Below are 14,241 nucleotides of genomic sequence, written 5' to 3'. Positions count from 1 at the left end.
GGCAGCAGAGCTGTAGGTCTCTGCTCCTCTACCCTCCCTCAAGACCCCAGCTCCATGTCCAGACATCCCAGCTCTGGGTTACACTGGAGATCCCCATCTTCTCTCTCCTGATCAGGCCTTTTCTCTCAGCTGCTGGGACCTCTCTGGCTTTGCCTTGTCCTGCCCCAGTGTGGGCAGCAGGGACAGGGTCTCCAGCCAGCTGTGGTTGTGTGAACTGCTGAGGGGAATGGGGGCTCTGGAAGGGGCAGCTGAGGGCAGACCCAGAAGTGCCCTCTCTGAAAGGGTCCTGGCCAGGTCCTAGGCAGGACAGGGCCACTTCTGAGGGGTTTGGGGCAGCCAGAGTCATGGGAGATGTGTCAGCAGGAGGTACTGGGGATGATAGTGGTCATTTGGAGATAAATGGGGTGACATTTCCCCCCTCCTGACCCCGGCCTGGGTGGGCTTCCCAGGAGGATGGTGGGTCGTGGACAGGTTGTCCAAAGACCAGTTCTGTGGCCATAGAGACCCAAGGTGCTCACTGCAACAGTACCATGAAGTGCTGCTTTTCCAGGAAAACAATGCCAAACAATAAGTTTCCCAGATAAGGGCAAACACAATTCCCTACCGACAGAGTGAGCATTTCAGAGCTGATCTGCTCTCCATGTCTCTCCCCAGCCTGGGCAAAGTTGCAGCCTTGTCTTATCCAGAGGAAATGGAGCATGAGGGGCATACTGGGATAGACCTGGGCCGTCCCCATTGCAATGGCACCTCTGGCTGGGGCATGATGGAGCTCTTCCTTTGGAGATCTTTGGTCTCCATGCTGATTGCAGAGGCAAATGTTGAACCATAAGGAATGGATGGAGACTGGTCCCTGGTGGGGAGAGGACCACAGACAGGGAAATGGCCTTCTGGGGCTCTGTCTGGCTGTTGCTCAAGGGTGGGATCTGTGTCCCCTGGAGAACACGGCTGGCTGTGCTGGTTTGGGCAGGGATGGAATTAATTTTCTTTTCTTGTTTCTGTTCAGCCACTGCGGTGAGGGGACTGCAGCACATGGAAACTTGGGAGGACACACTGGTGAGATAACTCATCCCAACCCATCCAAGGGATGTTCCAGATCATATGTCATCAGTATATAAAGTCGGAGGAAGAAGAAAGAAGTGATCCACACTTGGAATGATGGCCTTTGTCTTCCCATCATTACCTGTGATGGACCCTGCAGTCCTGCTGAACACCCACCTGCCCATGGGAAGCGGTGAATGAATTCCTTGCTTTGCTCTGTTTGCATGCATGGCTTTTGCTTTCCCTATTACATTGGTTTTGGTTCAGCTCACGTCTTTTCTCGTTCTTGCCCTCGATTCTGTCTCTGATCCTGCTGGTGGGGCAGTGAGTGAGTGGCTGTGTGGGCCTTGGTGGCCGGCTGGGGTGGAACCCCACTGGTGTCACAGCGAGGGACACCTGCAGTCACTGCAGCGATGGCTTTGGGCTTGGGCAGCGCTCAGCAGCTGCAGAGGCTCGTGGTGCCCCAGGGAAGTGTCCCAGCAGTGCCAGGGTGAGGCGCTGACCACGGCTGCTGAACAGGAGCAGTGGGAGACCTAGGATGTCATCAAAGGCCATGACCCGGGGCAGCTGGAAGGGCTTGCTGACGTGTTGTGGGCCGCCTGCATCCCCCAGGAGCCGTGGGTCTGTCTCTGAGAGCTGCTGTCCCTCCAGCTGGCCCCGAGCCCGGTGTGTCACAGGAACCTCCCTCCTGCTCTGATTGCAGGGATTGCACCACGCTGCCCCAGGGCGCGCCACGGCCTGACGGGGCCCTGCTGCTGCCCACTGCTGCTGGCCACAGATGATAAGAGGTTTTTGCACTGGTCCCAGTGGGATGTTGGCAGACAGGGCAGATCTGGCATCTGTGGCAGGGGGAGTTGGCTCTGTGCTGCCCTGGACAGCCTCCCAGGGCACCCACACTGTTGCTGGCCAGCACGGGGAAAGTTCTTCCAGATTGTTCAAGAAAATCAGAGTGGCAGTGCTTCTTTTAAATCTGTTTAGAGACATCATATCCACGAGAGAGCAGTGACATGGGACAGAGCTCAGTGTGAGAAAGACAAGAGATAAAGCTCAGTTTTGACCCAAAGTATTTAATAAGAAATACCAAATTCCCTTCCCTAACCAATTTCAGACATCCTAATCACACATGCTGCCCAGCCCCAACAATGGGGGACTGCCAATTTCCCCTCCCTTCCCCCAGGGCAGGTTCCTTGCGTGTACACCCTTGCCGTTCAATTTTTGGGGTGCTCTGACCTTATCTGTACCCCCGGCTGCTGCCTACCATTTTCCTGGGCAGATGCTGGAGAAGAGCACCCCACAAATTCACACCCACTCCCCCCCTGTCTAGCTCTGTTTTCAGGCAATATTGCTGTGAGACAGCAAGGTGTGTTCAGGGCAAAGGCAGTGGAGGGAAGTCATCCTTCCTGTCTGCTGAGATCTAAGGAGGCCTCACCTGGAGTGCTGTTCTGGTCTTTCTGGTACAAGAGAGACCTGCACATACTGGAAAGAGTCCAGTAAAGGGTCATAAAGGTGATAGAAGAGAAGGAGTATCTTCCATATGAGGAAAGGTTGAGAGAGCTGGTGGTGTGCAGATTTGGAAGGAGAAGGCTGAGAAAGTTCTAATCAGTGTTTGTAAAGACATGATGGAGATCAAGAGATTACTCCAGACTCTTGCATCTGGTGTTCAGTGACAGGACAGGAAAAGAGGGGCAGACACAAATTGAAACGCAAGATAAATCCCATATAAACATAAGAAAACATTTATTTTTTTTCCTAAAACTGAAGGTGCTCACTGTCACAGGCTACCAGAAAGGGGGTGAAATCTTAATTCCCAGAGATATCCAATATCCATGGTCCCATTGCTGACCTTGCTTGAGCAGTTGTTGAAGCAGATTGTCTCCAGAGGTGTCTTCCAACCTCTCCAGCACTGACTGTCTCTGTCCCTGCCTCATGCTCCCTTTGCTGTCAGCCCAGGAGCTGGCTGCAAGCTGCTCACAGCACCTGACTGGAGGATGCTCTGCCAGGCCTGGGTGGAGGTTGGAATCCTCCAGAGCAGGGCTGCTTTGGGGTGGGTTCCACAGTCTTTGACTCCTGTCATTGCCCCTCCAAGGACCCTCCTTCAGACTTGGAACTTCCTGTTCCTCCTCAGGCTGAAAACTTCTGAATTTTAAAAGTACCTTTTCTAACTCTCTAGTCACTTTTAAATCCTGCTGCTGCTCATATTACTCCTTTAATAAGCAGTCTGGGACAAGCACCTTTGGACAAGTATCACCTGTTCAATATCACCTTCTTTTAGCAGTATTGCTCTAAGCCAGCTGCCATAGTTGGGCTGGGTGAGAACCCCAGACCAGAACAGAAGAAAGTGAGTTTTCAGGCAGAGCACATGAGAAATTCACCTTTTCTGGATAAACCAAGTGATAACTTGTGATGACTTGTTCTCTTTCTCCACTCCTCAAAACTGTCCAGATCAAGGCAGCTTTCCCATGGTGCTGCCTGCAACCTGTCCGCCCTGGGGAAAGGGGCTGGACTCACCTGGGCCTCCAGCAGTAGTAAGGACAGTGGTGACAGGCAGGACTGGGAAGTTCCTGACAGACCCCAAGCATCTCCTCACCACCACACTCAGAGCACAGGGATCCAGCAGGACCCCTGGCCAGCTCGGGTGAAGGCCACGGAGAGGCTCAGAAGAGATTACACAGAGCCAGGGACATGGTGTAGCTGAGCCCTAGCTGGGCTGGAGCCAAGCCCCACCCCAAGGCCATCCAGACCATCCGGGCTGGCAGGGGAGGACAGCAGGGGAGGGATGTGCCCCAGCAGTGCATAAAAAGCCCCCGCAGGGACAGGGAGCAGGTGACAGTGTCAGGAGAGCCCAGAGCAGCACTGCCAGAGCAGCAGCAGAAGGGCCATGGAGCAGTACTTCTCAGCCACGCAGAAGATGGAGCGGGAGGTGATGTTCCCCAGCCTGCTCCGAGGGGTCTTCCCGCAGCAGGAGGGGGCAGCCCCGGCTGCAGAGAGCCACATGGACCTCTACGAGCGCTACCAGCTCCTCAAGGCCATCAAGCCCATGGTGGAGAAAGGCCTGGCCTCTGTCGCTGACCAGAGCCCCCGCGGTGCCGACACAGACACAGCCACAGCCTCAGATGAGGGTGCAGACAGCAATCTGGAAGAGCGCCTGTCCCATCATGTCAACGGCTTGCAGCAGGTTCTGACAGACCTCACCAAAAACACCAAAGCCCTGACCCGGAGGTACAGCCAGATCCTGGACCAGATCAACCTTAGTGAAGATCAGTCCAGCTCTTGAGCCTGCACTTCTCGTCTCTGAGGTAAGAGCCTGGGGACATGCAGTGCCAAGGAAGAGCTGGTTTAGGGGTAACATACTTCGTCCTCATGTCCCATGAGCTGTGTGGTGTTACAATGTTTGCATCACACCCCCAAATCCCAGGAGTTCTGAGTCTGCACTTTATTGCTCAACAGAAACATCCTCCTGGATGTGTCTTTCTCAATTGCCATTGATGCAAGCTGTGTCAGTGAACAAAGGCTACTCCATGAGCGCCACGTTGTCCCCAAGGCTCCCCAGTTTGCAGCATAGGCAATGTCTTTCTGCTTGTGACACAAATGATCCCAGGAACAAAAGAGATGGGTGGTAGATATATCATGACTGGACTCCAGGAGCTGCCAGACACTAGTGCTCCAGTTATTTATCTTTTTTCTCTGAATGAAAATGCAACAGTCATTTTTAGGGAGGAGTTTGTCACTTTCAGGTTTCCAAATATCTAACTTTGGCACACCACCAGCAAAAAGCTCAGACACTTCAGTCTTGCCCTAGCCTGAAAAGCAAACCTGTTCTTACTGATGGGACTTTCATGCCTGAGGCCCCTTGGGGAGACATCCCCGTGATCCATCAGAGATGAGACTCATGGCCAAGCTCATTGTAGCAAAATGGGGAGTATAGAAAAATGATAGCCACAACAGAGGGCATTAACAGGACTTTACCCTTATATAGGAAGACACCCAGACAGGAAGGAGGACATCCCAACCATGTGTGTTATTCCTACAGGGTCTGTTCTCAAAGCCCAGTGGCGCTTTGCCTGTGTCAAGTCCCACCATGGAGCATCCTTTGTGAGCAGCACAGAGCTTGGCTGTCTGCCTGCTGGGTGCTGCCTATACCATCTGACTTGTCCTGTGGCCGATCCTGCTGGCAAGCTTCCTGCCTTGTTTCACTCCTGTCCTAGGGGGATTTCTGCAGGGCAGAAATGAGTGGTTTGTGTAGTTGCTTTGTAGAAAGCATCTGTAACTTTGAAGTGATGCTGTTCTCTGTGTGTGTATAAACCCCTCCAAACCGTTTTCTTTGGAAATATAAATAAAATGTAAAGCTTTGTGCAGATGTGTCCTGTGTTTCCTACCAGCTGTCACTCCTGTCGAACCAGCGTCCCCCAGCACATGAGGGTGAAGGACCTTGGCCACCAAGGCCAGGCTCCAATGCAGGGAAATGACCTGGGTTTTTTTTTTGGCAGGGCTTTGAGATTAATGTTCCCCCAGCTCTCTGTCTCTCCCACCTTGAAAAACCTTGGTGTAATCCTACCATCATTCTGTGCTTGCTTCTGGATCCCAATCTGCTCCCCAGCATCCTTCCTTCCTTCCTGCAGTATCATCTTCTCTCCTGGATTCCCAGCACCGTGTCCTCTCCTGTTGGAGCAACCTGTTTGGAATCTTCACAAGCCCCAGCAAAACAGGTGAGGCAGATCTGCTTCTCCTTGCTCAGTCATGACACACTCCAGAGCTGAGGACAGAGGAGGAGGTGGAGATGCCCAGCTGGAGTAGGAAGGCAGGACCTTGCTCACGTCTGATCACTGTGAACTGTGGGGAAACCAGGGGCAAAGCCCTCACTGGGTGGGTGGGCAGGAGCTGTAAGCTCTTCTCAGGAAGGTTGGAGCCTTCAGGACAGGTTGGGTCCCACCTCCAAGTGACTCATTCCCTCCCAGATACACCACCCTTGGGAAGTCCTATTGAACTGGGCACTAGAGGAAAGTGTCCCCATATCTGTTCAGGACATTTTTAAAAAGCTTCAGCTGTTGAAATAGTGCTCCTTTGGCTGAACAAACACTGGTTCTCCAACAACTTTCCACTTTAGATTATAAAACTGGAGATCTCTGAGCATCTGTGGTGAGAGGAGGACTGCCACCATGCCCTGTGCTGCAGACTCTGGTTGTGTTGTTCGTGTTGGTACAGGTGCTCGCTGAATCCGCTGTAACACAAAAGTGAAATAACATCCTTCAGGCTGAAATCAGAGACTCATCAGCTCCAAAAACCTCCATCTAATGATGATCTGCAGATGTCCTGCAGATGCTATGCTTATTTCCTCCACTCACCTCCAGGCAGCTCCATGCCTTGCTTATATATTCATGTTGACCCCTTTAGCAGGGTCCTGATTGCTTGGCAGCAATTGAAGATCTACAGCACTGTAAAAGGAAGATAAGAGCAGGACCTCCCTGCCTTGCTTTTATTTTAGTGAAACTCTAATTGCACAGAAAATAAAAAAGAAAAATTGTTGTGCTGTTTAGCAGTGGAATGTACTGTTGGCAGCTCAGATCTCAGATACAAGCCTTCAGCCATGCATCCTGAGAAGGTGGGTGGAGCTGATAAATGGCTGGAAGGCACCTGTTAGGAATGCTGACAGTGTTTGCACAGCACATGGTGTTTGATTTAGGAGTGGTTCTTGAATGCTGAGTCTCTTAAACAGAGGCTGACAATTGAATATATTAAATAACTAAATACTTTTATGGATAGTACTATTTTCCAAACTGATGTGCAGTCACAGAATCACAGAGTGGTTTAGGTTGGAAGGGACCTTAAAGGTCTCCCAAACAGCCCTGCCATGGGCAGGGATGTAACCTACTGGATCAGTTTCATCAAAGCCCCATCCAACCTAACCTTGAACACTTCCAGGGGTGGGGCAGCCATAACTTCTCTGGGCAACCTGTGCCAGTGCCTCATCACTCTCTGAGTAAATGTACGTATGAGCACAGAGATGTTCCAGCTCATGTTATATAAATATTTATACAATTTTTAAAAAGCACATATTTATTGCCCACAAAGTCACTGTCAAGTTATTCTTATTTTGTAAAACCAAATTTCTAAGCACTAATATGATTATTCCTATGCTTCATTATTGTGGTTGCTCATCCAAGGTCCAGGCACAGGCTAACTCTTTTGTGAAAAAACAGGGATAGGATATCCAGTCCCTGCCTGAAAGAGCTTACAGACTAGGAAATATCCCTTTTACATCAAATAAAAATGATGGGCAGAGGAACCAGACCAGTATATTCATCACACTGAAGGACCAGCTGTGGTTAGTGTAGCAGTAGAAGAGAGTTGTGGACGTGAGCTGGCAACTATTCCTTTTACTAAAGTGGTAAGGATTTCTGTTGTGGAATTGAATGCCATTAGCCACCCTTGATTCTGATTTGGGGAAATCTCTCAGATGAGCAAGGAAAACTCATCTACTGCCCTTCATCCTGCCCACATGAAAAGCTTATGTGAGCAGAGAGGTGATGGTCCACCTGTCTTTCCAGCTCTGCAGCTGCAGAAGGAAATGTTACCACCTCCAGCATTGAAGACATGGTGGATGTGAACTCTGTTAGCTATATTATCTGAAAAATCTACATAAGCCAGGCCAACGAATGGGATTTGCAGCCCTTAGATGTCCAGGACACGCAGATCTTCCAGATCTCCCTGTTTTCCAGTAAGCATTAATCTTTTAAAATTTATTACAAGTCACGAAGCCTGGGGTCCCAAGCAGACCTCACTGGTGCATCCACTGGTGCACTACCAATTCTGCTGGTCTGGAAAAGGGAAAATTCAAGCATTTCTATTCAAAGCAGCAGAGATAACTCAGAGAGAGGTTATCATTGAGGATCTCTGAGGATGCATAAGAACCAAAAGCAAAATGTAAGATGAGTTTAATGATAGGTTTACCCAAATGCACAAAGCGTTCAACTGGGCCCACCTTTGAGGGAGCCTTTCATCAGGACAGGCTTCAAGGAAAGTGAATCAATCTAAATTCTAACTGTTTTTCCCTTCATGCCTCAAGCTCCTGCTCAGATCAATGACGTCTTCTGAGAGGATACAGATCCAGCAAAACCCCTGGGGTATTCAAAAGCAACAAAGCTGGTGTCCATGAGCACAATGTAGATTTTGTGCAAATTATTTCCTTACATACCATGCTGTCAATATTCATAATTAACATCTCCCCCAGGAAAACTTTTAGGAACGCTGTATTTGTCTGAGCTTTTTCTTTTAGTTGCTGGCAAAGAGGAGCATCTTGAAACAAAAGAGGGTAAGGCAACGTTGGTAGAGAGGTAGCACCTTTTCCTAGACCAACAGAAACGGGAAAAAAAATGGAAAAAAAAAAACCCAAGCAAGATAAAGCAGAATCCGACAGACATGGGAATGCCTCATGTGCCCTAAAACATGGATAGTTTTATCCATCTGTATCAGCTGATCTAATAAAAGATATTGTCTCTCATTACAAACATTAAGTTACATCTCTGGACAATCATGCCCATGGCAATATTGCCACCATAATGAAACAAAGACACAGAAGTGATGAGTGACCTGAAGACAAATTTGAAAGCAACAGTGCACTTAAAGTTACCTAGAATGAAATAAAGAAGACCCTGCAGGACTGTGTCTGGTTCTGGAAAGGTTATTTAGGCTAGCTTTAATGCAATACTCTGTGCTTAATAAATTAACACAGACAGAGAATCATCACAGAATCACAGAATAGTTTGGATTGGGAAGGAACCTCAAAGATTATCTAGTTGCAACCCCTCCGTCCCTGCCATGAGTAGGGACACCTCCCACTAGAACAGGTTGCTCAAAGCCCCATTTAACCAGGCCTTGAACATTTCCAGGAATGGGGCATCCACAGGTTTCTCAACCTGTGCCAGTGTCTCATCACTCTCACAGTAAAGGATGTCTTCCTTATATCCAGTCTAGATCTCTCCTCTTTTATCTTCAAGCTGTTCCCCCTTGTTCTGTCACAATGTGCTCAGGCAAAAATTCACTCTTTTTTTTATAAGCCCCCTTTAAGTACTTTCAAGTTCACCTTCACTACATCCTTGTGAGTGTTTTGATTTTGTGATACTCTTACAACCACTAAATCTGTGGTGCTGGCCACATTCTATATTTGGTGGATACAGGATATTAGAAAACAATGTCATGAAAAGATAATAATCAAATATTTATGGCCAATTGAAGAGTTCTCAATCTCTGCTCAAGCAGAGATCCAGGTTTGGTTTTATTTATCTTGCACAAATTACTCAGTGCCCAGAGATTGTATAGGTGAGGAAGAAAATGCCACCATCTTGGACAGATTGTAGACACCCTGTAAATCTGTCATCAGTGTGCATGAAAAATGGTATCAGTGAAATTGTTTGGGATAAACTGTGCTATAAAGCAGCAGTGGAGGCATGGAGGCATTTTTGGCACGGAGGCCAAAAAGCTGTGAAAGTGTTTACTGGTTTTGATGCAGCCAGTTGTCACGGCAGAGGTGGACACACAGGCACACCTCACGGGGCTCATCGGAGGAGCCCTGGGCCTCCTTGGAAGGGATTATTCAGCCCTTAGTCACCACTCTGATAGCAGCACACGAGGTGTGTGCTGGCAGCCAGCCCCAGTCCACCCTGCACCTTGCTGGCTGCCAGAAAACTAATGAGCAAATATTTCCGCTTTCAGGCTGTCCCTCCCCTCTCCCTGCACCTGCAGCAAGAGCCAGGGCTCTGCCTGGGACAAAGTGGAACCTCCGTGGCAGCGGCTGGGCTGGGAGTGGGGAAAGGCGACCCAGCAAAGAAAGTCCAAGCAAAAGAGGTTTGGAGAACAGCTGGAAGCCATCCTGCGTGTGGGGTAGGACACCAGCACTGAGCAGCAGGTTTGCCCAAACAGCTGAGTCCTCAGCTCCTGGGGAAGATGAGTATTTCATCGGAGCACAAGCCCCTTGGGAAGCAGGTCGCCGGCAGCCTGCATATGGTGAGTAAGGTATGTCCTCAAGGGCACAATTCCCTCATGCAGGATCAAAGCACCCCTCCATGTAGCCCTAATGGGCTACATTTGAGTGGGTTTTTTTCCCCCCATATGCTAATCTGAAGACACTAGGCCTTGCCAAATTTCCCTAAGAAAAAGATTCTAGTTAAAAACTAGACTGACTCTGGCCTTTTTGCACCTGTTGTATTACAGGGGGGCCAGGTCTCTCACAGGCATGCAAGATCTTACAACAGCAAATAACCAGAGCAGTTCTCCTTTGGCAAGAAATGGAATTCAATTAACATGAACTTGAATTGGTCAGTTCCCTAAATAGAACAACCCTGTTGTAGGTTTTGGGATTTTGAACAAGTCTTATGAGTCTCTAATGATGCCAAAGCTGCCCTGTGTTGTTGACATGAAGGATCATCAGGTGGGAGCAGTAGTTTTTTCTAGCTATAAGGAAAATTAATGGTGGTCTCAGACAAGCAGCATGTTACTAAGCAGAAATCAGTGATGAGATAATTTTTTTTAACTCTCCTCTACCCTCAGTCTATTGCTAACCAGTTTGTCTTCTTGGCTAAAGATGAACAATCTCTTCTCCAGACCTCTCTGTATTAAGAAAACCCACTTGCACGGCATCCTATATTGCACTTTTCAGATGTAAGTTGCAAAATGCTTCCCTATGGAAGTAACTGTTTTACAGAGTAGTAAACTGGGGCACAAATAGATGGATTTGCTTTCCTGAGTGTCACCTTGCTGGCTAATTACAGAACTGGGAATCAGCTGATGCCAATACTTCCAGTCTGCTGAGAACCACTTTGATGCCAGGCTAAAACCATTAATCAAGCTGTAAGAACATGAAGTTTGTTGGGCTACTGTATTAAGGAATAACATGTTATCCATTTGTGTTAGTGACAAACAGCATGAAACATCTGACCTACCATCTGAAAATGGAGCAAAGGCTCAAAAGCCTGAGACTCTCCTGTCAAATTTTCTCTGGTGGGGTGTGCTGTTTGTAGCTCTTGGACTATCAGCAAATCTCCTAGGGAGAGACCTGACTCCAGAAACAGCTGTATTTTTCAGTAGGTGGAAATCACAAGATAGTCTCAGACAGAATAGTGCTTGTCATCTTGACCCAAGCGTAAATGATTGCTCTTGAGTTGAAACTACCCACACTAGTGCAAAGCAATATTCCAGTAGGGTCTTTGCCTGAATCTCCTGTTGCTTCCCTGGCTTGCTTAGTGTGTGAGCAAATTTCTGCTAAATCTGATAGTTTGCTCCTGCTTAAAGGGAAGGTGTCCCATTGCACCAGGCTGTCTGTTCCTTGTCCCATCCTTTTGTCAGCTCTGTGCTCATTAAATCCTCTGTCATCCAACCCAACTCACTAAGGTGAAAGAGAAGCAGAGTTGGCATGAGGTGAGCAAGAGAGCACATAGATAGGTACAAGAACAGGACAGGGAGAGGGCACAGGAGCCCCCCCTTCTCTTGGTGTGTGCTATGAGATCAACTCGCGTCATGCCATGGGTCTGTGCCCATGTGATGCAGCTAAGCACGTAAGTACACACTTCACCTGAGGCATGTGACCAGCAGCACTGAGGCAGCTCCTTTTGTGCTCAGATCCAAGAAAGTGCAGGTGAGCTCCTGGAAAATATGGTTGTTTATTGACTCACGCCTTCCCAATGGCAGGTGTGGCCCTGGCCTGGCTTGTGACTCGCATTACAATAGTGCTGGCAGGAGGAAAGGAACTGTCTTCTTTCTTTCTTCCCTTTTCTTTTCACTTGCTGAGTACTACATAAAATGACCAAGTGCGAAGGGAAGCTGGTAAAATTTTTCAGAACTGAATATACAGGAAGGCCAATTTTAAAAATCCAGCTTTCCAGGTATTCAGGCCTCCTTCAATTCACACAATGGTGTTAATACAGAGGGTTTAAAAATGCAAACAAAACCACAATCTTTACATTTTTTTCCTCTTAAGTCCATGCCAGTTGCATGAAATATTTCCTTTACTTCCTAACTAAAGCCATACTTTTTAAGGTGCTTTGCTAAACAGCTTCTGTCCTTCACCTCCAACATTATGGATTTTTGTGTCTTCAGTGTTTGCAGCTGAACCCTCAGATGAGTGGAAGCCAATTCCACCCATTATAAAGAGCTTTAGTTTCTCCTTTGAAGAGGAACGAACAGTTCAGATGATAAAAATGAAGTGGCACAGCTTTGGGCTCTATCTTTGTCCCTCTGCACAAGGGGTGGGTGAGAGTTGCTGTAGGTGGCCCACAGGGACAATGCTTGTGAGTGACTTAGGAGATCAGTGTTGGATCCTGTAGTCACTCCCAGATTTCCTAGGCAGGGTACTTCTTTTCCGTCTTTCCCACCAGGAAAATGACACTTTCCTACATTCCAAGGATGAGGTGAGGACTTCGTCATTTAGAAATGTCCAAGTCTCTGCTGCTTAGGTTGTGAGAGTTGTATTAGCATTCTGCAGCTGCTTTTTGCAATAAATCAGGTGGAGGTTCCCATCTGATACCCACAAAATGGGAGCTCATACTGCTCTTCACTCATTCCATCCTTCAACCACAACAATCTGCCTTTTCCTTGACGCTTCCATGTTGATGACCTCAAACTGATAATGAACATCGCTTTTCACTTTTTTCTTTTTCAGTTGTCACCAATTGTGGAGTTAAATGTTGGTGGGGAGATGTACACGACAACACTGAGCACCTTGAAGAAACACCCTGGCTCTAAGCTGGCAGAGATGTTCACCGGCCAGCCCAAACTCAGGACTGACTCTGAAGGGAGGTTCTTCATTGACAGGCCAGGCACCTACTTCAAATACATCTTGGAATACCTGCGCAGTAACCAAGTGCCCACCCAGTGCATCCAGGACGTCTACAAGGAGGCGTTGTTCTATGACATAGAACCTTTGATCAAGCAGCTTGAGGACTCCCCACAGATATTTGGGGAGCTCGTGGCAAGGAGGCAGTTTCTGGCTCGTGTGCCCAACTACAGCGAGAACATCGAGCTGATGATCCGCATCGCCAGGGCGGAAGCGGTTGCATCCCGACAGTCCAGCGTCATCGTATGTGTGGTCAGAACCGAGGAGGACGCAGCCAGGTGTCAGGATGTCTTGAACAGTTTGGACATGGATAAAAAATCTGTGGTGAAGTTTGGCCCCTGGAAGGCTGTGCCCAGTATTTCTGATCTGCTGGACTGCATTCAAATGGATGTTGAAGCCAAAGGGTATAAAATATCCTTTCAGCCCCATGTTGCTGAAAAAGGTTTTCGCTTCAAATCGCATGACTTCTTCTACAAGTTCCTGTTCACCTGGTGGTAGCAAAGTGCTGCCATTGGTAGGGAACATTAGAAAGCAATCACTGGAACAAATTAACCTGGACTGTGGAGACTAAACGACGAGCTACCAGAGGGACAGGAAGAAACGCACAGGCCAATGAAAGGATCTCCTTTGGCTGTTTGCCATATCAAAGAGCACTTAAGAGCCACTTTACTTGGGCTTTAGGGGATAACTTTTTGGGGGATTTAAAAGGCTCCAGAAAAAGGACAAATTTTACTCTTCAGTGTTGCTTACTATTCATTCAGTTCAAAGAGATGGATCTGTGAATAGAGCCAACCTCACTCAACCTAAGAGAAATGAATAATCCCAAATATGTCTTGTGAACATGTAGAGTTGCTCTCTCAGTGCAAATGGGAACAGGTCATATATGTGGAAATCCTGACTGAAACAGTGATATTACCACATACTTGAATTAAATTTGGTTTCTAAATGGGAAGGCAAAAGCTATTTTTCTCTCTCCTTTCTACACTAGAATCTGGGTTAAAAGGAAGGATTCAGTTCCTCTGATTGCTTCTTATTCCTCCAGCAGACAGCCTACTCTCTACTCAATGTATTTATTACAATTATTTATTATTTGTTCTGAAGGAAAGACAGAGAACCTCATCTACGGTCCATGATCAACAAAAGGCAAAAACATCACTGATGTGAGGAGTTTATAATCTAAGGACACACACTCCTCTTTCAGACCACACAATCTTAATCTCTTTCTTATGACACTCATTATTATTATGATGCTATTTCTAACTACATAAGCTCCTGGAAGAATTGGGAAAACCTGCCACGATTTGGTGGGAAGGAAGTGGTACTGAAGCAACAGCCTGCAAATTCTCTTTTACAGAACACAAGTTGCATTCTACAATGTG

The 14,241-nt window shown here is 47.8% G+C and overlaps 2 protein-coding genes across 3 annotated transcripts; both read left to right on the top strand.

The window, feature by feature from the left end:
• Positions 1 to 3,826: 3,826 nt before the first annotated feature.
• Positions 3,827 to 5,208, top strand: LOC144248882 (mid1-interacting protein 1A-like). The gene is made up of 2 exons (XM_077790863.2): positions 3,827 to 4,334; positions 5,069 to 5,208. The coding sequence occupies exon 1, from the start codon at positions 3,917 to 3,919 to the stop codon at positions 4,310 to 4,312; it is 396 nt and encodes a 131-aa protein (XP_077646989.2). The 5' UTR covers positions 3,827 to 3,916; the 3' UTR covers positions 4,313 to 4,334; positions 5,069 to 5,208.
• A 4,636-nt stretch (positions 5,209 to 9,844) lies between these two features.
• Positions 9,845 to 13,509, top strand: KCTD14 (potassium channel tetramerization domain containing 14). 2 transcript variants are annotated; one of them, XM_021533980.3, is made up of 2 exons: positions 9,845 to 10,038; positions 12,689 to 13,509. In XM_021533980.3, the coding sequence occupies exons 1-2, from the start codon at positions 9,979 to 9,981 to the stop codon at positions 13,358 to 13,360; spliced, it is 732 nt and encodes a 243-aa protein (XP_021389655.3). In that variant the 5' UTR covers positions 9,845 to 9,978; the 3' UTR covers positions 13,361 to 13,509. The 2 variants fall into 2 exon arrangements, with proteins under 2 accessions (XP_021389655.3, XP_085448897.1); XM_085592771.1 differs by having other exon boundaries at positions 9,845 to 10,047.
• The last annotated feature ends 732 nt before the right edge of the window (positions 13,510 to 14,241 follow it).

Source organism: Lonchura striata, chromosome 1, assembly GCF_050655825.1.
Source record: "Lonchura striata isolate lonStrDom1 chromosome 1, ASM5065582v1, whole genome shotgun sequence".
NCBI classification, from domain to species: Eukaryota; Metazoa; Chordata; class Aves; order Passeriformes; family Estrildidae; genus Lonchura; species Lonchura striata.
The sequence above is the reverse complement of the archived record's forward strand: the minus strand, read 5'-3'. Positions and strand labels throughout refer to the sequence as shown.